The sequence below is a fragment of the Buteo buteo genome, chromosome 22 (genome assembly GCF_964188355.1).
Source record: "Buteo buteo chromosome 22, bButBut1.hap1.1, whole genome shotgun sequence".
Taxonomy (NCBI): domain Eukaryota; kingdom Metazoa; phylum Chordata; class Aves; order Accipitriformes; family Accipitridae; genus Buteo; species Buteo buteo.
The window spans coordinates 22,059,210-22,085,937 of NC_134192.1; the positions used below are offsets into that span (position 1 = coordinate 22,059,210).

Below are 26,728 nucleotides of genomic sequence, written 5' to 3' on the forward strand. Positions count from 1 at the left end.
CAGCAGTTATATTGAAAGAGGCAGCTGTCTCCAAGCTGCTATAGCAGCCAGCGCAGAGCTGAATGGTGTGTAATGAATACAGCACAGGGTTGAAGGGAGAATAAGGTTGGTTTTATAGAAAACCAACATTACAAAACTGGACTTTCTCCAAAGTCAAGAGAATTTCTATGGTCAGATTGCTCAGATCAGATTTTACCACAGGTGACTACGGATTTTCTGCGTGTCTCAAACAGGCTTCCAGTGGTAATGGATACAACCCCTAAGATCTCTGTATCTCGGCTCCCCTGAATGACGATTACACAACTCCCTTACTTCACACGCCTATAGTCAGAATGCATTTATTATTCTTTGGGAAGCACTCAGACAATAGATGCATGTTCTGTATTTACAAACAGTCACTGAACAGGGAGGAAAATGGAGCACTGTACGATTGCTCATAACATAAACATGACTTTCTTTTTCCACCTACAGTTTATGTATTTTTTGAAAACACCGATGGTCTTGATAGCTAGGTAAGAATCAGAGGTAAAACATTTAAAAAAGATAAATCATATGTAAAATCGCTTTTGAACTAAGCACATATATCTCATAGCTAAATATGAGTTTCCCACGCCTCTATTTAAACAAATTTAATTTCTGGTCTTGTAAAGTACTGATCTTTCAAAGGTTTTCTTTATTGAGCACAAAACCTAAATGAAGTTGTGTAATTTACATTTATCTTAAAGCAGAAAACAGAGGCAAAAACTATTCTGCATTTCATTTAATTTTTAATATGGCTTATGGTGAACATGTATGTGATGGGATGCGGAACATACTGCACCTTGCATTGCTGCACTGTCATGTTGGGTTCCGTTGTGTTCTATTTCCATATCTGGGATTCCAGCATCTGAAAGATGTGACACTGAAGATTAATGCATTCCCCTTCGCCCTTCTCTCATGCATCTTTAGAAAAATATTTATAGCAAACTAGGGTGATCTCCAAGTTACACGGTCTTGCATAAAACATTTGGTCTTCATGGAATTTTCAGTAGTAAATTGTTTCCAAAATGTGCAAACATTACTGGTCTCACAGTGAATTATTTTTAACGGGCTTCACATTTGTCTGACGATCAGATAATAACCAACACATGATATTAATATGTCTGGAAAATTCTCTTGGAGAATGAGGGCATCTGACATATGAAAAATAAAAGTCGAAATTAAACTGTGATAATATTAAACTACATTGACTCTCCTGGCCATATACCTGCAAAAGTACAGAATTAAAGACTATAGCCAATGCCAGTCAACATGTTTGTGTGTATCCGTTGGTATGAGTGCATGTTACAGATAAGGACTGTGCAAATTCCATTTAGAAGACTCAGGTCAGGATGTTGTAAGCATGCACCGAAAGCAAAATGACGTATGTGGTATTATGTGAAACGTTTCCAGATTTCTGAGAAGAGCCTTCCAAAATGGACTGTGCTCTTTTTTCCAAGTTGAGAGAGAGTCTCATAATGATATGCACTTTTGAACTATTTAATTCCATATTGATAATACCTCTGTATGCACAGTCCTTTGGGGTGGGGGCGGGGGCTCAAACACCCCAGGGTGTTATGATAACAGATGCCATTATCCACCTTGTGCCAACAAGGATTAGCATGAAGGGTATGTGATTTGAATCTATGGCACCTCAAATCCTGCAGAAACATCTGCTTCCCTTGTAACACAGCACTTACTTAGAAATTACAGCAAGAAAAAACCCACACCTGAAAGGGACCTGCGTATACAGTTTTGAAGTTTTTCTGTGTAGAAGCCTGTTTTGGACTTTCTCAAACAGAGAATAACTGTACTGTTGCTTTCTTTCTCAGATCACTTTAGTTGGAGTGTCAGTATCTATCGCAAAGATGACGTTTTGCTGGTCACCCTACAGCCTAACCAAACTCTATGTCAAAGCAGGGCAACCCATTAAAGTATAGTCCATACACAGTAGAGTAATATGAATAATATCTCAGTAATATACGTGTAAATGAAATATATGTGATGTATGCATATGCAGCCCTGTAAATATATACGATCAAATAAATAATATTTTCATGTATACAATTTTTTTCGTATAAAATTACAAGTGACTGCTATCACATAGAGTTTCCCTTATTCAGATTCCCGTTTTGAAGGGAAGTTCAGGGTGCTGGTCTATTAATCTAAAAAGGTTCTTTCTTTTCAAACCTCCTAGAGTACATGTTGTATATACGTAAAATGACAAAGTCATCTGTAACTAATAACAGCATCTGTTAAATGAGACAGACTGTCAGAGTTAAATTAAAAATATTCAGAATAGCCCTTCACATTTTGTTGTCATAAAATTGTACCTGCAATTAAATTGTGGATTAAGATGCTAATGAGCTACCTGATTTGCATGTGCAATCAGATTAGCATGTAAATATCAGCTTCTTGCAGGCACTAACATATATATGACTACCTGAGTGCGCCTGCAAATCAAAACGTTAGCAGCCAGGCCCACAATAGCAGATGTAAAGATCTGTTAATCACATTGCTGGCATGTTGGTAACCCTTTAATTTGTGGCTTCCAGAACTGCTGAGTACTCCTAACTGTCGTGCAAGCGGCAGGTGCTTACCAGCGACGGCAGAATCTGGGTGAATGACCTTACAGAACATAAGGATTTTAGTTTTTTTCTGACATTCATCTCAAGGTGCTGGCTATGTCTGTGGGATCCGATCTGGGCGTTTTTCTGATCCAGTGGAGGTGGTGGAAAAGGTTTCTGCTGGCTCTGTCCACCCACTCTCCCCTGGGTCATTGTCCCTTACCACAGTGTAACTGCAAGCTGTATATCCGTGTCTGAATCACCACCGTTCACTGTCAGTACATCAGAAACGCCAGCCAGTTCCTGGTTGCAGTGATATGCTGGACCATAAAACCCAGCAGATGAGAATGCCTCTGAAAGATGTTGCTCTCGTACTTAAAGAGTTTATATCTCTTAGGTGCTCTAGATAAATCACAACTCGCAGTCCATTGCAGAGTGTTGCAGTGGCAGTTCATGCAGACAGGCTTGCCCTAACTTTAAAAAACAGTTTGGGTAGCCCTCAACGACTGAGAACTCAAGACAAGCTAAAGTCATTATTTGTACTCAGCAGTTCAGGCCGTTTTTGCAGTCTGCTTATGTTATTATGGCTCGGTTGCCAGCAGTGCCCGAAGCAGGCAGCACAAAGTTAACGTAAAGACTACATGACACACAAACGCAGCAGAGACTGAATGTAACTCTGATTCATGAGCCTCTGCAGAGACTTTGGGGTAGGGACGCACAGACTGAACCTTAGCTACGGAACCTGAAATGAATTAAAACTCAACTAGGTTCAGTCTTAAAAGATTCAAACCAAAGCTCTAAACTTTGGCCAGAACCACACTAAGCAAGAGATGCAAATCCTCCCACTACCCAAAAACATAATCACCCTGTTAGGAGATTAACTGATTTGTTTTTGTTTCACAAGAATATTTGGGAAGTATTCAAAACCTAGTCAGCTCTGAAAGCTGATACATATTTAACAAACTTCATAGGTCCTGAGGCTGAGCAAACTTCAGCCAAACGGCTTTTAAAATGAAGCTCAGCAGTTCTAAAAACGAATCTGCTGGGAGAGGAGAGTTCAGAGAACCTTATAGGAACCAAATTTCACATTGTCTTAGCTGGCACTATAACAGATTTCTCTGGTAATATATTCAGCATTTCTTGTCATGTCTGTGTAAACTGCTCTGTCTGTTTCTCTAGTTGCAGACTTATTTTTTTAATTCGTGACCCAGAGCACATGGCCTGAAATAGATTTTTTTTATTATTTCAGGAAAGGATTGTGGCTTTTTATTCTGGAATTTGCTTTGTGCATCATCTTACTTTTTTTCACTCAATTAAACATCATTTTAAGCTAACTGTGAAAGGCCAACTAAGACATTACCATTTAACATCCTGAGACCGTCACCTGATGTGGCCTGTTTAAGCGCCTGTTCCACTTGTTCTCTTCTCTTTGATTCAAATTCCAAAGCCTCCTGCAATTTTCTCTTTGCCTTTTTTTCTTTCTTCAAGCGTTTCTGAATTGTTGCTGAAATGTAAATATATTGTAAGATATTGTGTTAAAGCACAATTAATATATAATGGAGACAGTAAATGACTTTATGTTCAATGTCCAAGGGCCCAGTTCTAGCTCGAGGAAAAAAAAAAATGCTGGCATGAATCTGATATAAAACCAAAAAAACCCCCAAGCCATATCCTGCAGTGAAACAACGAACAACCTGAAAGGGCTTTAGATCTTGTTGAAGATCTTAAACCTTATTCTCACCCTGGAACAGCCCCATGGATTTAAGTCTCCTGACCAGAACCTAAGAGTCTCAGAGCCGGCCCGGTGGTTCCTGTTACACGGACCTCACCAACTGGGACTAAATTCCAGCTACAGTTCTGCAGAGTTCAGATGAACAGATCATTGACTTAAACTAATTTCTAGCAACAGCAGCAACGTACATCCTCGGAATTAAATAAATCTCTCTTCATTCTAACCTTTTCCCTTGATGCTGAGAATTATATTGTACCCTCCTCCTCCTGTAGTTTTATCTAGAAAGATAATCCAAACACACTGGTTATGTCTTCCCTGACCACTCTTCATGGATGGAGAAAGTTTTCTGAATGTGTCAGAGATTTGGTTTTAGTTATGTTTCCTAACAGTAAACGGAAATGAAATTTATTTCTGCAGGCAAACTGTCTGTGTGCAGTGTTGGAGAATCTGAAATGTCAGTACCAATGGGATAGAGAGTGAAATCCCATGGAATTAGGTGGTAATTTTTTTGTTAAAAATGGAGCAGCAGTTGGGTTAATTTTGAAGCAGAATAACAAGAACCACCACCCAAGATAGAAGCCAGGCATAAGGCTATTGAGAAGCTGGGTTAAGTGGGTACGCACTCAGACGAAAGATGAAATGCGTAGAGAAGGGGTATGTACTGATTAACGTTGAGTACATTCGCACTTCATCACTAGTGGGAGAAAAAAAAAAGAGGGAAAGGCAGAGAAAGGAGAGAAACAAAAAAGCATTGGGTGTATGTTGAGAATCTCAGAGAGAAATTAAAAGGGAATTTCCCAGGTAGAAAGCAGGTTGAGAACAAGCTTGTAACACTGGTAAGTAAATCAAGTATATTCTCTTCATTAGCAATTTCTCCTTCTGACTGAAGCACTCCATGAAACGCTGTACAGTAGCTGGCTGTTTGGACTTAGAAGAGGTAACAATGCAATAATACAGTGCTCCTCTACAGCTTTGTGTTAGAGCTCAATGCACTTTACAGTCATCTTCGCTCTTTTACAGACAGAAAGCAGAAACAGTGCCTTGACAAAGATCATCCACAGGCCATTGGTACAGCCATGTAAGATTTGGCAGAAAATAGAAGTATTCCTGACTAATCTTAGTCTTAAACCTAACTATACATAAAGTTAAAACTATAACTACAGAATTGTACAGTATTAATTGTAACCAGGTGATCAATATCTTCACTGGGAACTGCTGACATAGGCTACGATTGTACTTCCTCACCTATATAAATTCAAGCAATAAAATGCACCTTTTAAGCCTTTTCCTTTTCAAACCCTGGATCTTAATCCCATATTTAACCTTATTTTTCACCAGCACCAGGTTATCATTACTTGGGCCAGAACTACATCTAAAATACCCACCTCTGCCAACAACAACCCTTCCTGTGCTCCTTCTGGCTAACAGACTGTCCTTATTATCCTTATTAAACTATCTTTAATGGGCTCTTACACTTGTCTTTTCACCAGTGCTGCAAGAACACTCTGTTGTGTCTCTTCTTTGTATGACCTGTGCCTCCCTTCCCTGGCTTAAACTCCTTGGTAGGATCTCTACAGGCCCATCCCCACACTTCTGAGCGTATCCTCCGGCCAGAAAATACTCTCCTTCTGGGCACAGCTCTTGTTCCAGGAAACCTGCAGTCAGCTGGCATGTCTGATTGGCATGAGGAAGATCAGTTGGACTGGAGGCTGATGCCCACGTACTTCCTCAGAAGCAGCAGGAAAACATTTTTAGCAAGCTCTGAAAGGGGTCAGAGACCACTTCCGCAGCACACCCCAGCCCATCGGAAGGTACTGCATTTCTACCACCCAGCGCAGCCTGTGCAGAGGATGGAAGAATGCTTTTGCACTGTGCTGCTTCAGTTCACGTGTGTAGTCAAACTCCACAGAGCAGTACTTAGTCCTGTGGATTCATTACGGAATCAAACATATGGAGAAGTGATGGCACTAGAAAAGGCAGGTAAAACTAAAAGACTAAAAAGAAATTGAGCTTAAAACATAAATGCCCTTTTAAAATTACCATCTATTTTAGAGTCAGGTTTGCTAGCATGTACACTCTGACAAATATTACTCACAAGTATTGTTAAAATGAAAGTTGAATTTATACAAGCAGTATTTTGCCATTTTATTTAGTTGCTTCTCCTGTATGTTAGATACCTGTGAATTTCAAATCACAAAATATTGTTAGAAAATTTACTAAAAAACCTGAAAAGTTTCTGGGAAAATCCACGGTATTTACGTAACGTTTTGTGACCGCTTGTTCGTCTAAATCCTTATTGACTTTTACACATCTTTCTGGATTTGTGAATGCTCCAGTCAGGGGAAAAAAAGAAGAATACCATTACATGGGAAATTTCTGAGAGACTTAATATTAATGTCAAAATGTGATCTGCAGAACATAACTTTGGAAAATTGAGCAAACCATGTGAAAAAGCCTATCTCTGACTTTCTATGATAATAAAGATGTGCATGTGGCGATGACATGAAAGACAAACAATTCTGAGGATATTGATTATTGAAATTCTCTTTTGAGCCAGAAGCCAACAAAGCCGGTGAATGGCTTAAGGCTTTTGTTGACTTAAATGTGACTCAGGACGTGCATAGTATGCTGTTTGCCTACAGGGAGATAAGTTTTGTTTTATAAAAATACACCAGTCTCATCCACACCGCAACTGGGGTGATGCAGCATTTCTGAACACCCACTGCAATTTAACAACTTCAATAGTATTTACTGAACCTTCACAACTTGACTTAGAAGTGCTCTTCTTTGTTGCCTCTTACCGAGACTTGGCGCTGCAGACAGCTCTGTTCTACACACCTAATTTCAATTCGAAATGCACAGGAAGGTAGTACCTGGCACCTACATTTTTGGTCTTATCTAGTTTTATCGTTCTGATTTCATGGATGTAATCTAGAAGTAGCTTTTGGCACATAAAGTACTATTCCTCTCCTTCAGACAGAGATTTGAATTTTAAAAAGAATACTGCCTTCTTTGCAGTATCACAGCGAAAAATTCAGATTTACCAATTTAATTGCCTATTATTATCAAAAGCTTCTGAACAGTCATGGTTTTGTCTTAGAAGGCCCCATATGGGGAGTTCTATTGTATCTCACTCTTCTGATGGAAAAAAAAATTATCTAGGGTTATTTGCTTCAGATCTTGCACTTGGGTAGACAATTTCTCATAGTTCCATCTATTTTGCTGCACTGAAGTTATCTATGAGAAAAACTAGCTGACTAGCACCTGAACTACAGAAATGTGGGCTAGATAAGTAGTAAAGTAATGAAAAAAATCACCTAAATACCCAAATTACGGACATACTATCTTTCTCACAGTAAGACTGATTCTCAATGCTTGGAGAATAATAGCAGAAAACAAAAGAAATTAAAGCTGTCAAATGAAGAAATCAGGCTGGGAATACACAGGTGGAGTGGTAATAATACATGTGAAAGCCATGAAACCGAATCAGCTTTCTTCCACAGAACCTGCCAAAACTCTCTGCAGCCAGTTGCCCTCCAGGAAATAATCCTTCAGTCACTGTTCTGTCTGCTTACGGAAAAGTGTGCTTCATTCTGTTTTTATTAAATTTAAATCTTTCATTACCAGTGCTAGTCCACTGCTGCATTACACTGAAGTATGAAAGTCAGTTAACTCCGAGTCCTCAACAGCTCCAGCTGGAAATGCCAAAGGGTTATACATTTAATAGATATCTAAACTCCATTTTTCATTCACTCACCTCTGCTTTGCAGCTCAGCTGTGAGTTGCCTTTCCAAGCTCTCTCTTAGTTCTCTCTCTCTACAAAGCTCCATCTTTAACTCTTTCTTTTCCTGCTGTATCTGCTTTTCCTGGACTCTTGCATTGTCCACAGCCACCTTCAGCAGGCCCTAAAACACACACAAATGTAAGATTTGAAAATACCATTTTCTTTCAGCAGTGACAAAATTCATCCATTTGTTTCTTTTACACCCTCCAGGAAAACAGAAAAATTAAAAGCAGGAACCTATAGAGGTGGAATGCAACTGGGCATCTGAAGTAGCTAAATATTATGTATGCACAATTTTGTGGCATGGAATAATTCAGTATAGCTTTTGCTAATTCATCCTACTGATGTGGTTTATTACAAACGGAGTGCCATATCATTGCTGACCTCGATCAACTGCAAGGAAAAGCAAAGGAGGAATAATGAGACTGGTGAATTTTAATATGACCATTATTGCCAACTATTAAGTCAAATAGACAATGTACGAAACCCTTTCACGATCGATAATGCCAGATAGTGGAAACCTAAGCATTACATTAAATACAAGAAATTAGAATTGCAGATATAAAATAGTTTCTGGAACTTTTTAAAGAGATTGAAAAAGAAACACATTTTATCTATCATGACATAGCCTGGGCCTATAGAGAATAATTTACCTGAATGTTGGTTAATAGTGTTTCTACTGATGAAAGACCATCAGCAAAAAGAAATGGCGCCGGAAATCCAGGAGGCAAGGCCTGTCCAGCCAGTTGGACTTTATCTAAGGTTGGTTTCATTATTGGAATGGCAATTTGGACCTCTTCTGTAAAGATAGGTTTAAAAGCAACATCAGAAAGCATTGGAAATATAGATAGAAGTAATTTCTAGAAACTAGCATTCCGTTTACCTGGAAGTCAAAATACAAGCACATTAGTAAAATTGACATTGTTTCAGTCTTTGGGCAGCTGTGACTGTTGCTAAGGTAAGTTTGCAAAATAGTACAGAACAATAATAAATATACTGAAGCCTATAATGCAGCTGTAATAGAGTATAGACTATTATATCTCAAATTCTACAGAATTATACTACAGAATTATAACAGTATTACGCAGTTCATTAAACCCGAATGTCCTTTCTTCATTCTATCGTGTTTGCCATTCTGTGATGTGCATTTTTTGTTGCTATAACCTTGACAAAATTCTAATCAAGAAATGTATCGCTTCTCTTTACTCCTTAAACGTTATCCTTCCCATACTCAGCAGTAAATAATCTCCACTGAGTCATCCCCTCCTGCCTAGCTAGCACCAACGCCACATTGTCAGTAAAGTGTCAGTGCAGGTTTTCTTAACAAGTACCTTGCTACCGTCAGCCTTTCTAGTCACGGGCAGTGGCCAAAAATGCTTTGCTGAGTTATCGCTACCGAAGGTATGAGGAGAGCTGGGTGCCTGGGGGTCTCGGGAGCGGCCGGGGAGGAGAGGGTGCTCCGGCACAGGCCTCGCTCCTGCAATTTACTGCGCAGAACTAGATTGATGCATCTCTTACAAATTGGAGAATCGGGACCTGGTGGCTCCCCCTTCACTCCTTGTTTCAAATAGATCATGTTGTTATAGATCAAGCTGTGCACAGACAGCAGACACGTGTATCCGGAAAGAAACAACAACATTAGTAATTATTTTTCAAAAATCCTTTAAATTTTGTGATGAATCAGTACTATCACCAATGAACTCACATTTTTGAATAGGATAATTTGAACATATTTTAGGACAGTAAGTGTACCACCTTCTCTCAGATCCCTATGAGTACTTCTTCCCCACATATTAATTTTAAACACCAAGTTAATTGCTGAAAACCACAAAATTAAAATCTACCAGTCTTTAAAGCCAAACTCTGTATGTTTCTTTTACTCTGAAATCTTAAAAAAATATTTCTGTGTAATATTCCAGGGAAATCCAGTCTATATATATTATGTTCCTGCACTTGCAAAAATCGTGAAGAATATCTTCTCAGCAATTGCTTTTTAGTAAAGCTTGCAACTAATGTATTGACCATAAGTTCATGATGCGTGTGTTTTCTAAGGGCAACAGTCAGTCCTGATAGTTTCATTTGTCAAGTGTCTCGGTCATATTAAAGCCAGGATGTACAATTAGACCATACCATATTCAAAAGGCCTCCTTCTCCCACCTCTCATATTAAAAAAAAAAAAAAATTCAGGAAGAATCTGACAACAAATTAAACCACAGTGTCCCTCCAGCAGTACTATTATCTAGTTTAACAAACTCCAGGAGCATCTATTGAGCAGCAAGCACTTTTTGCTGTGTTTCTGAAACAGACCTACTGACAATGAATGTGGAGCATTAGCAGTTTTCAAGTATTCTTTGAAATCTCTGTTTAGGGAGTATTTTGTTTTCACTGTATGAGTTCATTACATGGAACATCTTCATAACGATTCTTCAGGACTAATAACAACAAAAGCCAGTAACCTCTACACATCTTCGTAGCTATCATTTTAGAGCTGTGTTCATGTAATTTAAATGATCCGTTTAAAAAACCCAGCTCTGGTAACATACTCAGACCACGGAGTTTGTGCTGATTCAGATACACCATTTCTCATAGTTAAATAACTTATATCAGTGGCAGAGTTTTTAAAATAAACTGATTAGTTGTTGCATAGGATGCTACACAGAAATAATTTATAAGCCATGGAGTCACAAAAGACTAAACAGAAGTGGCATTTGAAAAAGAAAGTAATACATGAAGTATGCATAACAAAACTATAGCTGCTTTAAAATCTCTAGAAATCTCTACATTTTGGAGATGAAAGTAATAACATTAAATTGGCTGAAAGGAAAATTACTATTGACTGTGAAGACAGGTTGCATGGTCTATGGTTTGTAATGTTACTGTACAGCAGATTGAAGTTTCAAAATAGTATTACTCTTCTTTAAAGAGATAGACACAGCTAAATTAGGTGCTGCTTGCTGCAGTGAGGATCAAATGCAAAAAGAATCATATTTCATCAGACCTAGTCAACACCAGGAAAATAAATAGAAATATAAGAGGTATGCAGGCAATGATTCATTTTGATAATCTGGCCCAAGAGAGACACATAGAGACAGCACACAGATCTAAGCTTCTACCAAAAGACAAATAGGACACAGAGGGTGGGAATTGGGATGACAGTGTAGCAGAGGTCACATCGATTTTCAGCAGCAGTTTTCACACAGATGAGATAACCCTGGACTCTATTTGGCCCATTGTTCATATCCTACCTGTCCCAGAAGCAATAAATTTCCAAGTCCCAGAAAAAGGGCAGTAAAGAAGAAGGATTCTACTTATGACTTCTTATGATTAAGTTTTTGTGCTAACCAAACATGCTTTGCAGACCAAGGTCACATTGCATGTTAAAGTCTGTAATAGCTGAAAACTAGAAGAAGCATATTATGTTTTAGCGTATATGGGTGGAAACTGTCAAACCATTCATCATTTTTTTTTTCTGATTGAAATCACACTCTGCAAAGATGAATGATAAATGCATTAGAAATCTATTTCAATCTTGTAATAGGTCTTCACATCTGAATGGTGTCTACATCTTGCCCATATTGTGAATAAGTGCACAGTTAGGCAGAAATTTATTAGCTAGACTTGAGAAATCATAATTGGTAAAGCAATTAAAAATGGCATGTGTTGGAAGCATTTTTTGTGGACTGTATCAAATGCATCTCTTTAATAGACAAAAAGATGTTGATTTAAGCATTTTGATTTTAAAGAACACTAAAAATGTAAATGCTAGAAGCTGCACTCACACATCTAGTACAACAGAATAAGCAAGAAATAAAGCTAGGACAACTACAATCTAACCAAGGACACAAACAACCTTTCTATTTATTGAAGCAAAGTAGGAACTACTTTTATCGAGCTTGTTTGTTAAACCTGCCATGCTTTATAATAGCATTCAGGAATCCATTTAGAGTGCAGTCTTTTTATTTTAATTTCTAGCTGGCATCCAGATGAATAGACGAAAGCAAGAATTATATTGTTGAGAAAGAAATACACAGTAAACACTAAGAGTGAATGGAATATTATCCCAGGAAAGCACATGGAAATCTGCTAGAAAGTTTCTTGTTCTTAATTCAATAAACTGAAGTATTTCATCTTCTGTCTTCTGCCTAAGTTGCAGAAATAGGGATTGGAAAACGAAGCATCAACCTACAGACTAAACGCAGCACTGGGAACACGAGTAACGTGAATTGCTCCCCGCATGACAGTGCATGGCCCAAACCAACAGGCAATTTTATTTGCCAGCTGGTTTATATTCTTTCAGAAGGCATGCTTTTAAACCCATCATTCATGTACCTGATACACTTGACATGTCACATCCCTCTCAAAACAAGGCAGAAATATTAAAGCTACGATTTCCATCTTGCCTAACACTAGTTAGACCACCAAGTTATTTCTCCACATACACTTCAAAACTTTATCTTTCTGGAGCTCTATAAGCATTATTCACCTCCAGCAGCTTATAGAATATAACTCATGCATAAAATAAATATGTGGCATGTGGAGAAGAGAGTATCAATTTATTTGAAATTTATAATTATTAATCTGTTAGTTACTAACCAAGACATCTGATCTCAGAAAGCCTTCAGCCAGCATTAGTAAGACAGTTTTGGACACAAATGTCAGCATGGCAGCTGGGTCACTCCTGTTCCCTGCCCATAGCATACAGTTTAGAAACCTAAGGGATGAAATAGTTTATTGCAATTATAATTCTTTGAGCTTCACATCTGAGCGATGGGGATTACATTTAATGGTCCAGAGTTACAAAAGAACAGCCTAGATACTCTAATGGACCTTTTTGACTTTTAATAAAATAAAATAGAGGATCTGCAATATCAGCTGGGTTGTATGTGCTACTCATCTCCAAAAATAAAGATACATTTTTATTTGAAATAGCATTATTTGCCCAAAGACCTTACAGAATCATCTAAACTGACGTATCTTTATAGAGGCAAGACATCCCTTGACTTCCACTTGTATATCTACTTCACAACAACAGTGATAAGCAGTGGTGTCCAAACATGGGTATTTTGACAGAATTAGGGCCCAAATTCTAATTTTTGACTGCAAAAAGCAGTTTTCCAAAAAAGTGAGACTTCCTATTTTAATTTTAAACCTTGGCAACTTTGGTCTTGCTTAACTGGAAACTAGCAGAATTTTTTTCTTTTACGGTAACATAAGTATGAAAAATCTGTAATCTGAAGCATGGTTTATTTCTAATATTTTGTATACGTAAGTCTCCAAGGACAGGGTTCTGTCTTCAGTGTCTTAATAACTCTGAAAATCCTCCATAAACCTCTGCCTGCCGCCTTCTCCCTCACTCATTGCTCCTCTGCCAGGAGCTGAGCATTTCTGTTCATCAGTGAGAAAAGAGATACCTCCTCCTAACCTGGCACCAATCAGACTTAGAAATTTACTGCTTTAACCTTGTGATTCAGGTGCCAAATTTAAAGTCACTGCTGTTTTTCTTAATTACAGTCCCCGAATGAACAGGGTCAATGAATGCAATTGGGGAGTAGCTGATTAATCCAGTGCACTAGCTTTAAATCAGACTTTATTTCATTTTCAAATGATTGATACAACTTGATAGCACACAAGCATTTTTCACTACTGAGCTTTGCCATAAAAAAAACTTCACTTTATAATAGTATCTAATCATTATATATACATTTCCAGGCTGCCTTAAACGCTTTTGGAAACTATCACAAAACAGTAATATCAACTATGCTCTGCTTCACGGTATCCATGTCCAAGATAGTCCTCTCCCAAGCACTCTGAAATCAATTGATTTTGTCCTGAAGAAGTGTTTAATAAAACCTTTTCATTGTTTTCAACACGGGGGGAAAGAGTAGACCACAGAATCATAGAATCGTTTAGGTTGGAAAGGACCTTTAAGGTCATCATTGAGACCAACCGTTAACCTAGCACTGCCAAGTCCACCACTAAACCATGTCCCTAAGCGCCACATCCACACGTTTTTAAATGCCTCCAGGGATGGTGACTCAACCTGTTCCAGTGCTTGACAACCCTTTTGGTGAAGATATTTTTCCTAATAGCCAATCTAACCCTCCCCTGGTGCAACTTAAGGCCATTTCCTCTTGTCCTATCAGTTGTAACTTGGGAGAAGAGACCGACCCCCACCTCGCTACAACCTCCTTACAGGTAGTTGTAGAGAGCGATGAGGTCTCCCCTCAGCCCCCTTTTCTCCAGACAACCCCAGTTCCCTCAGCCGCTCCTCATCAGACTTGTGCTCTAGACCCTTCACCAGCTTCGTTGCCCTTCTCTGGACACGCTCCAGCACCACCATGTCTTTCTTGTAGCGAGGGGCCCAAAACTGAACACGGTATTTGAGATGCGGCCTCGCCAGTGCCGAGTACAGGAGGACGATCACTTCCCTGCTCCTGCTGGCCACACTAGTTCTGATAGAAGCCAGGATGCTATTGGCCTCCTTGGCCACCTGGGCACACTGCTGGCTCGTATTCAGCTGGCTGTTCACCAACACCCCCAGGTCCTTTTCCACCGGGCAGCTTTCCAGCCACCCTTACCCAAGCCCGTAGCGCTGCATGGGGTTGTTGTGACCCAAGTGCAGGACCCGGCACTTGGCCTTGTTAAACCTCATACAATTGGCCTCAGCCCACGGACCCAGCCTGTCCAGGCCCCTCTGTAGAACCTTCCTACCCTCAAGCAGATCAACACTCCTGCCCAACTTGGTGTCATCCGCAAACCCACTGAGGGTGCACTCGGTCCCCTTGTCCAGACCACTAGTAAAGCTATGAAACAGAACTGGCCCCAGTACTGAGCCCTGGGGAACACCGCTCGTGACTGGCCGCCAACTGGATTTAACTCCATTTACCACAACTCTTTAGGCCCGACCATCCAGCCAGTTTTTCACCCAGCAAAGAGTACACCCATCCAAGCTGTGAGCAGCCAGTTTTTCCAGGAGAACACTGGGGGACATGGTGTCAAAGGCTTTACTAAAGTCTAGGTAGACAACATCCACAGCCTTTCCCAAGCGGGTCACCTTGTCATAGAAGGAGATCAGGTTGGTCAAGCAGGACCCGCCTTTCATAAACCCACGCTGACTGGGCCGGATCACCTGGTTGTCCTGTACATGCCACACGACGGCACTCAGGATGATCTGCTCCATAACCTTCCCCTGCGCGGAGGTCAGGCTGACAGGCCCGTAGCTCCCCAGATCCTCCCTCCAGCCCTTCTTGTAGACAGGCATCACATTTGCTAACCTCCAGTCAACTGGGACCTCCCCAGTTAGCCAGGACTGCTGATAAATGATGGAAAGGGACATGGTGAGCACTTCTGCCGGCTCCCTCAGTACCCCTGGGTGGATCCCATCCGTCCCCATAGGCTTGTGTGCGTCTGAGCAGTGTAGCAGGTCGCTAACCATTTCCCCTTGGATGATGAGGACTTCATTCTGCTCCCTCTCTTCCAGCTCAGGGGGCCGGGTACCCAGAGAACAACTGGTCTTACTACTAAAGACTGAGGCAAAGGCGGCATTAAGTACCTCAGCCTTTTCCTCGTCCTTTGTCACTATGTTTCCCTCTGCACCCAACAAAGGATGGAGATTCTCCTTAGCCCTCCCTTTGTTGCTAATATATTTACAGAAATATTTTTTATTGTCTTTTACAGCCATGTCTGTTACATTTAGAGCAATGTGCTAGCTTAGGAAAAAACTGAGTATTTGGAGTAGTAAAAAAAGAGAAAGCGAACTGTGCAAGCAATGCATTCACCACCTTTCCATAGACCTGTTCTCAAGAATGACGAGCCTGTGTTTTCCTGAAGGACGTCATAAGGCAGGCACTTAAGTGTTTGAATCGGAGGAGGTGGCAAAAGGCAGAGAAATGAAAATTTCACTAGAAAAGCCTGAAATTACAGTTTACAAATTGTCTTTATATGCGCAGTCTTTATCAAGAGGTGCGTAATTATACAGCTTTGACATTTTCATCAATGTACTCTCATTAATAACACAGAAAATTATACCTATTTATAACTTCAACATATTTGCAATATACTCAGATGTTCACATGGCACTGATAGTAAAAACACCTGAAAATATTTTATTAATTCAAACCTGAAAAAAAAGGACCTGAGTTAGATGAGATACTAGTTTTGCAATACTAAAAAATGAAATTGAGAAGTGCAGGAATTCACTAGCTAGATGTCAGAACTAAAGTGTTTCATTGCAAGTAACTTCAGTCTAAAGTTCAGTATGTACAGATTTAGAAAAACAAATACAACTGACGTCACCTGATTAAATTCTGTTCATTAAGGAGAACCGTAAGTACAATTAAGGCTGCTAAGAAATCTATAAAAAGCCTTCAAAAATGCTGTATTTTATATTCACAACAATTATTTACAATTTATAGTTTGTCTGTGTTATTATTATACTTGCTTTCTCCTATGAGCTGCTCCTCAGGCAGGTTTTGGTAATCTGGACTCCAAAACATTTAAAGTTGTCCTGTGCTTTAAAGTTGCTTCTTAATCTACGTAGAAGCTTAAGTACTATCAAGCTGCATTTTTCATACGGCAATTTAGTTACTTTCAGCTAGTAACAGTACCTTATCCTTCCTCACAATGACAAGAAGCATTATTTCTACTGACAATAGAGAAAAAGTGAAAATGTGAACTATTCAATAAAAGGCTAGTAATAAAATTACTGTGGCGTGGAAGAAAGGAGGAAAATGAAGCAAAACAAACAAAAACCTCCTCATGGCCATTATCAAGAGGTTATAAAATTTTTCTCAGCTAATTCTCCTATTAACAGTCACAAAGGTTTTTTTCATGATGATTTTTAAGCATCACTGTAGTCTGACTATTCTTTTCCTGAGATTTTAAACTGTCAGATGAGGATGGGTAGGAGGAACTTGCCAAGAAAAAAAAAAAGATTCTTCAATTTTCTTGGCGGATTCAGCTTTTCCCTATTAATGTTGAGATTATTTCTTCCAACTATTTTGTTGCAAATATTTATGACTCCATATGGAACAACAGATGTTGAAGGGAAGGGATAGCAGAAAAGACTTCATTTTCAGCAATTACCCTGCTACTTGTTGTCATACTGTAGGTGTTCTTAGTGCATCTATTTTACATACCACCCTGTCCTTTCACACACTGCAAAAATGTCAGTTTGGATAATTAATGTAATAACTTTAGTCCAAATCATTTCCACAATATTCATTTATGAAAAAAAAAAATACTAGGACAACAGGAGGAAGAAATCAGGAAGGAAGGGGGAAGATAGGAATTGCTTTCCCAGCCCTTCTGGAATATCTGATCAGGAATCAGTTTCTTGCAAAGCTGCATTAGGTCCTTAATACAAAATCTTTCCTTTTTTTCCTTTGAGACAGATTCCAGTGACTGCCACCAAGAAGAGAAATCGTACAAGAAAGAGAATAACAAAGCTATCCAAGAAGCAGTACAAAACCCAGTAAAATGATTGCATAAGAAAGGTGAAGAAACACGGGCTGGCTGTGATAAGGATAAATAGGAACAGGCTGATGGTGTTCAAGCTGAAGAAATGTCTGTTAACTGAACTGTCAGCTTACCAGCACGGGCAGCCAGAGCTGGCTGGAGATTATCAGTCCCCACCACACAGACGGTGAGGTCCACTCGCAGGCAGAATCGCGCCTGCTCTGCCATGTCCTCAGGCAAGCCAGCTCCTGGCCAAACACAACTGTGATTAGCGAGCATCACGTTCAGATTAATAAACCATGCTTTAGCGTGCATCCAACGACTGTGCGTGGGGGACCCGGGAAGAAGGGAGAGGGCGAAGGGCAGGAGCTCAATCCCAGCACCGCGCTAACTGCCGCTACACGCCTTCTGGACAGGAGGTAGCTCCCGGTTGGCTTCACATGCCGATCGGGCAGCACAAGCCGGCAGCTGCCTGCAAAAGCCGCCTACACAGGTCTGCCCGATGGGAGACGGGCTGTCACGGCAAGCTCTGCTGATGCCACGCCACGTCCGTCCGTAAGCGCAGTACTCAAGAACTGACAAGCAAAGCCATGTACCCAAGAAAAGGCCTTCTGTGCCTCCAGAGTTAGGCAATCTCTTTCATGTTCTACTCATTGTAATAAAAATATACAATGTGCTGTTAAATAATTTTCATCATCTACTCCCTTTATTGCAGTATTTGGTAGTATAACCAATAATTTGAAACAGATCTCATTAGAAAGATTCCGTTTTTCCCTATTCACAAAACCCGCACGACTATATAAATGCTTCCAGACAGCTGTGATCAGCGGGACCAAATTTTCACCTGTATGGCACATATGCTTGTGTTCCCATTTTGCACCTGAAAAACTCCACCTGCCTGCTAAAGCTGCAAATGTGCCACCAGGCAAGGCTTTTTTTGAAGTTGTCTTCCCGGTCCAGGGAACTAATCAAACGTCAGCTGTGCATATGCTCGGTGCAAAGTCTGTGTTCCTAATCTTGGGCAGAACCAGGCTGGAATCAAGACGCTGATTGCCTTGTGGGGTCCAGGCAGTAAACTTAAGTCCTCTCTAGCCATAAGCTAATCTAAAGGCATACAGGACTGAGCAATAACGAATGATGTTATTCCCTGACATCGAAGCTCAGTGATCACCAGCAGAACTGACTGGTAGCCAGGGAGCCAGCTGCGGGGCTCTGGGTGCCATCAGAATAATGGAAAGGAACTCTAAACTTCAAAGTTAGCAAGTATAAATATTTTTGTAATGTGTTTGTCTTCTGCAGGAATATACACAGTTAATACTATATAGAGATTATAGTTACGTATTATATGATTTATGCTAACATAGTAATCATGACACAAAAGATACTTCCATCTCTTAATATATTTTAAAATAGTACCAAACTAAGATCAATATTATTACTGTTGAGTTCCATTTCTTAAAGCACATGTATAACCAGCAGTTAAGTCCTCCAAATATTTGAAGCAGGCAGAGTACTCCATTTCCTGGATATTCGTGGATAATTATTCCTGCTTTATTAAGGTTTATTTTACAACTGTGTAAAATAGGTTATAAAGGACAATTCTGCTATTATGTCCTCCCCTGCTTAGGCTTAATAAATATTATATTCCACACCATCCATTAAAGCCAAGCAGTGGAGAAAATAGGAGTGGTAGTAATCTCCTCCACAGATGTAAAATACCTTTAATAAAATAAGGGTGTATAACAGTCAGGAACAAATTACTGAGGTCTGCTTTAATAAAATAGTACCCTTAAAGAAGTATTACTCTTAAGGTACTGACATTCCCACTGGTGATGCAGTGTATCCTTTCAAAGCAGTATAGCTTGTTAAAATGGCAAGATATCTTTTTGCAATAGAGTGTTTGTGTCCAGGCAGATACAAGGTTTGTATAGAATGCATCCAGGGAGCCATAAAACTGGTGGGAAACATATTTCTCCGTGGTATTTTAGTACTTCGAAAAATTCAATCACTGGGAAAAAATGTTTTGCTGTAAACATCTGAAGAGCCTTATAAAAGCAATGGCTTCCCACAGCACCTGCTTAAATAATTTTAAGAGGGAGTGAGTATGTCTTTGCCCATCTTCTAAAACTTGTAGAAAGCTTCTCCTATTAATTTCCCTGGTGCTGTCAGGCCAGGGCACTTTTAATCAGAAATAATTATGAGTGCAATTGGGGGATGTTCACCAGCAGGATTTTTGCACTGTAGAAATAAGACAACTTTCAAAACTGATTGCTAGGAGAAATACGATTACCTTAGTGGGAAAACATACCCAGAAAGATGATCACCTTCAAAGTTTCCTTCTAAATGAATTAGGAATTCTTCAGATGTCAACAAAGAAGTACTCTGCTTATACATCTTAGCGTTTGAATTCAGTTCAGTTACACACTGATTTTATAAACCCTGATGATCAAGCATGAGAAATTCATCCCTTTTTAATCTACCTTCTCACTGTTTTAATTCTACAGGTGAGTAGCAGTTCTGTGCCGTAGCTGTCGCCAGCACGACTCCTGACACAGCCCTGTTGTAGACTCCCGCAGAAAACTTTAACCCTGCCCCAGCTCCTCAGCCCTCCCGCGCTGCAGCCAGTGTGTCCTTCAGTCCCGCAGCACGGACAGAGGGCACGGGGCTGCCGCACACCCCGGCCTCCTGCCTGCCCGGCTCTCGCCGCAGCAACCGGGGTCCTGCACAAAACAAGATGCGCGCCCATCGCCCACCCTGGGGCTTAGCCAGCCCACGGGGTGCGGCCGCACTCCTAAGTGCCGCCGATTAGATAGTGCTGGTATCTCCGGCAGATGTTAAAGGTCACAGAACCGAACCCTAATGCAACGGATAGGGTTCTGTTCGGAACCCTAACAACAGGTTCGGCTAAGAAATGGTCCGAATTTGGCTTGTCCCAGTCCTCCTCCCCTCTTCAACTAAGAGGGCAAGTAATAGGCCCTCTGATAGAAATGTTGTCCTGGCATATCGATATTACATCTCAGTGACAGAATGATTAGACTCACATATATCAGCATTACAGCAGCTCTCGGTGTGGAGAGCCGCATGTCCATAGCAACGTAGCACAACTCTTCGCCACCAAATAATTACATGATGCTCTGGGGAAAGACAAGTTTTCCTAGCACGCAGCCAATCTATCAAAAGGGAAAACTCTTTCTGACCCAAACGGCAGCTGCGATCAGAGTATAAATGTAAGCTAACCACCAAGTAGTCCACATCCACTACTTTGCAACCTAATAACTGTTAAGTCTACTGCTGTCACTTATCCTGTGCTCTTTTAAAAGATCAAAAACCGGGGAAAGGAAAGAAAGAGGAAAACTTCCTGCAGAAAGCAGCAGCTATCTGACATGAATCTACTGCATTCTTCCCTCGGATCAGGCCGAGCGCTGTGTTCGGCCGCGGGGCCGGCAGGAGCTGGGCTGCCACACGCTCCAAGCCTCTCACCTCACCGGCGCAGCACCTCTTCGGTGACCACCTCGTTAGCAGTGACTCCCAATACATATCTGAGACGAAACATCACTCGGAAAAAAAGTGTTAAATTCAGTATTTAAACCACAAGAGGCTAATTTGAGGGTCCTGTGTTTTCCTCTAACAGGTTACTAGTACAGTGCAGGAGTACAATTCCCAGCAACTAGTCAACAGTTTTCCTCTACTCTTTGCTCTGCTCAAGACCTCAAGCTCCTGTGCCATCAACCTGAAACAGCAAGATGCATAAAGTTATGCTCTGCTACAGAATGCAGCATGTAGCAAAGTTTGGCAGTAAAGCCCTGTTGCTTAGGCTAATTTCATTAATAACAGCCTAATATCTGCTGAAGACAAAGCACAAAAGCTGGAGAACTGAGCAATGAAGAACGAAGATTGATTTTATTTTTTTTTTTCCTCACAGCCATATACAATCCCATTCTTTTAGTGATTTGGCATTGCAAACCAATCACTCTAGGAAAATTTAGAGAAACTTCATGAACCTTTTGCCTCTGAATCACTATAATTTATAGCAGACTAAGACAAACAATGCCACTGGCATCATCATTACTAAATAAAATCTACTAAACAGATTTTTGGATAAATCTCTTGGACTTACATGCTTCTCAACAAAAAACAAACCAAAAGAAATTACACAGAAACCCAGTACTCCAGACCTCTTACGCATTCACAAACAGATTTCAACCCAGCCTTGGATTTGCTGGGTGCCTGAAAAATCCGACTTCATGGACGTGCCACTTTCTGTGGCTTCTAGATTTGGCAGCTGGTGCCTGGAGAGGTGGTGAAGTGCCATGGCGAGCTCTGCAGCTCTGTTTTTCCCTCCCAAGGAAAAACAGACGAGAGAGCAAATAGCACCATCTTAAGCATCCTCCTGCTGCAAATACAGAAGTTGCAAAACCAACCATGACCAAAACCAGGAATACCTTGCCCATATTCAGTGAAAAAGTGAATAACTAAAAAGTATCAAACAGTTGTCTGCATTTTCTCTTCCAAGTGACAGAAACAAGGCTCTGCACTCCGCTAGTGCATCTGTCCTTGTAGTGGGATTCCCACCCGGTCAGCTAGGAGCATGAACTTATTGGTGTTTGTAAGTCATATTAAAAACTCTGTAAGCATAAAATCCTTCAAAAATGTTTACGTTTTGATTACTGCTACTGTGATTTATGGCTTTCAGCAACCAAAGCGTTTTCCTTTTAAAACTGGCTTACTCTCTTTGTGGGGCACATTATATTTTCCCTTTGGTTTATTCTACCTCCTTGCTTTGAAACTGTGCATTACTTGAGAGAGTAGCTGACATACCCATTCACGATAGTGCACAAAATGAAGCTTAATGAATCCCAAATGCAATGTACTTCATGTGCTAAAATCAATGTACATTGCCTGCTACAGTATCTCCCTGTGAAATTGAGGCATTTGCTCAGAAATTTCTATCTCAACAGGGTCTTTTCTTTTTTTGTAGTGCTTAACTGCCTTTTGTCTTCTCTTGTCTCCCTCCAGTGTTGCTCAGATGGCAATCTTTTATTCCTTGTGCAAACTCATTTGGAAAAAGCTGGATGGGCTACAGCTGTGTACTGCTATGTAAGGTCTAATACATGTCAAGCAGTGCTTTATACGCGCTGAATAAACACAATGAAACAACGTTTTAATTGATTATTAAAAAGGCAGGGTTCTAGACTGAAAGTAGTACTTAAAATCAGATTTAATCAGCAAGTTTTGTAAAATTCTGAAAGGTATTGATGCTGTACACACTGCCATTCGAGCTCTAAAGTTTTCACAAAGGTTACTGCAACCCAAGGTGATGATGCTGGTGATGAAGCTATTTCTGGGCGGTTTATGCAAACATGCAAGTCTGTAACCGATGAAAAACAAGCAGTGCATCAAAGTATTAATGAAGCATGAACCTTACCTGGAAAGGTATTTTCCCCACATATCCTCCAAGAAATTAAATAAAATACATGTTTTTCAAGAGCCAATCTCTGTTCAGGTACTGTGGAACCTTTGCAGCTCAGTCATTCTCTAACAGTACAATATGTTCTTGCTTTTATGATGCATAAAGTCTGGATTTATACTCTCTAGTAGTAAATACTGACTTAAAATCAATCTGCATTGCTTCTGACAAAGGTATCTAAGTTAGATATGCAGTCTAGAACCATAGAAGTCTCTTCATATGATTTGTTTAAACCAACAACTATTAGACCATGCAACTAAAATTTTTTTCAATATCAGAAATACTACCAATACCAGTACCGAAAATTAAGTAATTGGTAATCAAAATAATTGTGGGTCCGAAAAAGGTGCCTCTGACCCTCCACAGGACACTACTTGGGGAATCACAGATTTTTTTGAAGGACTATTTGAAAGTTTGGGCAACAATTAATCTGAAATGAAATCCATAGTCTAAATTCTTCATGATACCAATGAACGTTCTCCACCGACTATTTCTCTGTGGCACCTGAGGAATCTATGTGAAAAAATGCACTGTGAAGCTACTAAATTTTTTTTTCTTTTTCCTTCAAACAAAAAATGTCAATGTTGTCCTGAAATTTAGGTTGTAAAAACTGGTAATGCCTATTAAGTGGCAGCATGAAGAACCTTCATTAGCTTGAAGTACATGGATTATCAATCAAATGAGAAATAAGCATGGAGCAGACAAAAATGGCAAACTGCGATAATTGCAAATGATGTTTTGTGCATGATTGTGTCTCAAGAATTGTTACAGGTTGCTGTGGGGAAAAAAAAAAATCATTTGTATCCACAGTCCAGAATAATATGGTCCATTACAATGATGTACTTTGGAACAGAAATGTCATTTGTTATGTTTCACATTGTTTCTGTTCTATCCGCTGAATCTATATTTTGTTTTATTTTTTAAAAAGGATGAATTCACTTTAGAGAACTGACAGCTTATATGAATATTTTAGTTTTGCTTGCAAGTAACAGGAAAAAACCCGTGGCATAAAACTCAAGCTCCAAGTTCCCCAGAATGCCTACTGAGAATAAATTCTATGTTTATTTGTATTTCATTTTCCTTGAACAACTGCCTTTCCCTTGGGTATTTATTAAAAGCATAAAAAGAATGAGCCAAATTCACTTCTCAATAACATCCATTCAGTATTGTTGAAGCTTGTAAAATTGCCCTAGACTAGCCAAGGGGAAAATTTTACTCACTATTTAGTAAATATATATAATTTTTTTTCTGGTTGAGAAGATGTATTGTTTAATCTTTAAATTCTCTGTCTGCTCCTGCTTATCCAAGAAGAAAAAGCAGCCGTTTTGTTATAAATTTGTGACCTCACACAGGAATACATACAATGTATATGCTCTATTCACTCCTTCAGTTGTGGGTTACTCGGGGTTGTCCTACACTATGCATTTCCCATCGGACTTGTTGAAGACTCAAGCAAAGTTTCCATCAGCCCCACTAAACAAAGAACTGGTTTTGTTTCCTTCTGTACTATTTGCCTGAAGATTCCCAGAAGTAATCTTGTTTGACCTACATTTTAAAATCCATAGACTGAGGAAAGGTTAGCAGAATGGCTCCAAGTGACTTTGGCCATCGGGAAGTTCTATTCTCAATGCAAGGTTGGAGGAGCATTTTTATACCGCAAAGGGTGCATGACAGAGACATCCACTTTTGTAGCAACTAAACCAGCAAAATCCACAAAAACCGCAATGAAACAGAAGCTACGGGTCGGGCTAAGACCACAAGTGAGATGGTTCACAGTGCAGCAGCTCATTTGTCTCCACACCGTGTCCCTCCTACCTTCGGCACCAAGTTTCCATCAGGCCAGGCTGGGCTACCCAGGGTCGCTCTTCACCTGCCAGTGCAAATGTCTTAAAACTGTCTCGATACCATACAAAATGAAAAATCCAATGCCCGTTATATAAGATCACTTCTCCCACTGCAGTTGACCATCGCTGTGCTTTTTGTACAGTTTGATTATGTCTTTTTCAATAGAGCTTGCACGAAAAGTCATTCGACGCTACTGTTGTAGCATGCAACTACAGCTCCTACATGGAGTACGTGGCCAAGAGCAGGGGTTAGTGTTTCTTGCCCGCTACTCCCCAAGAAATGACAGTTTATAGCTTGTTAGTAGAAAAATGATGTCTTTAAGATCTAAGTCAATGTTTTCAGAAATATTATGGATTGTCTTTATTGCCAGCACAACAAACCCCCCAAAATATAATAGCAAGTAATGTGACCATTGCCCTTGGCAGCACCATTAAACTGGGCAGTGAACTACTTCAAATAGCTGCGAGTGTTAAACATTAGTTCTGCCTTAAGTAGGTTGATTTTAACAGTCAAATGTGCACTGCAGTCTATCTGAACATTAAAAGCACCTTTCAAACTTAATTTTACAGAAATGTTAACGACCAGAACAAACTATTGAAGGCAAAAAAGAAAAGTAATTATTTCAACAGATGAAAGGAAACAGTAAATTAACACTCTTGTTTTAAAAGGGGGCTCAGTAACTTATCTGCTTTAAGGAAATACCATTAACTGAAGGTACTATGGATATTTTACTTCACATGTTTATGGTTTGGGGTCTCTTTTCTCTTCTGGCCTTTAAAAATGAGGTTTGAGGCAAAAGGAGAGCTGTAAATCTTTAATCGAAACACAACAAGTTCCAGAAATGCTTTATCAAAATCACAGCAACAGAATTGGTTCCTAAATACCTACGTTATGTGTCATGTACACACATGTACATGTAGTGAGAGAAAGGAGAAAAAAAAAGAACAGAACAAAGCCTTCAACAGCGACAACCTTTATGTCCACAGAGACCTCTAAAGACTAAAGAAAGAAAAAAGACAGAACCAGAATGACTCAGAAGTATTCCTAATATACCACCAGTGCCTACGTACATAAAAAAAAATTAGGGACAGCTAAACTAATCCTATTACTACATTAAAAATTATCTAGGGAGAAATTTGTCATAGCTTAGAAAATGTTAAGCTGCTTGTTACAAAATACAAAACATACCAATTTTTGTACATGAGCTATTATTCAGTGCAATTTTGAAAACTGTTTAAAAACAGTCACTGGCTTGCAAGCAAGATTTTCTTACCATATGTGTTGCAATATGGAAGCAGACTGTAGACGTTTCCAAAAGGAATTTCAGATATATATTTTAAAAATGTTTACAGCAAAATTTAGGTGATCATTATTTTTTTGTGGACATGTATTTTCCACACAATAAAAAATGTACTAATATAAATGTGGGGTTTGAAAATAATTTATTCTGCATAAACAGCATAGCTACATATGCTTTTCATTCTGAAATCACTCATTCGCAGACTTCAAATGATGAAATGGTAATTATTCTCATGACTTATACATGTCCACTAAGAAAATATGGTCAAATGTAAGGTTTATTCAGCAAAGCTGCATTGCTGATGAAAGTGGCTTTAATCTTGGCTTTTAATTAATAGTTTTTCATAAAGGATACTTTAGTAAAGATATGATATTGCATTGCATACATAGCAGTTTGCAAGTGTTTATGCACATTTCTATAGATACTTAATGCTATGCACACACACACACATTTTCGTAAAACATGTATGACCTAAGAGGTAAGGAAAGAACTGCATTCAGAATTTAGCAATACGGAAGTAAATCGAGAATCAGAAGGTCAGGAAAAACTGATGATGTAG

The 26,728-nt window shown here is 39.6% G+C and overlaps 1 protein-coding gene across 5 annotated transcripts in view; it reads right to left on the reverse strand.

Annotated features, from left to right (window-relative positions):
* DACH2 (dachshund family transcription factor 2) overlaps positions 1-26,728 on the reverse strand; it is a 313,627-nt gene that overhangs the window by 9,918 nt on the left and 276,981 nt on the right. For 4 of the 5 annotated variants that reach the window (XM_075053841.1, XM_075053843.1, XM_075053839.1 and 1 more), the window contains 4 exons: positions 8,755-8,900; positions 8,075-8,222; positions 3,946-4,089; positions 821-886 (listed from right to left, as the gene is read on the reverse strand). In XM_075053841.1, the coding sequence (XP_074909942.1) occupies positions 821-886; positions 3,946-4,089; positions 8,075-8,222; positions 8,755-8,900 (504 nt within the window). The remainder of the gene's footprint in view (positions 1-820; positions 887-3,945; positions 4,090-8,074; positions 8,223-8,754; positions 8,901-26,728) is intronic. The other variant, XM_075053842.1, reaches the window with a different exon arrangement.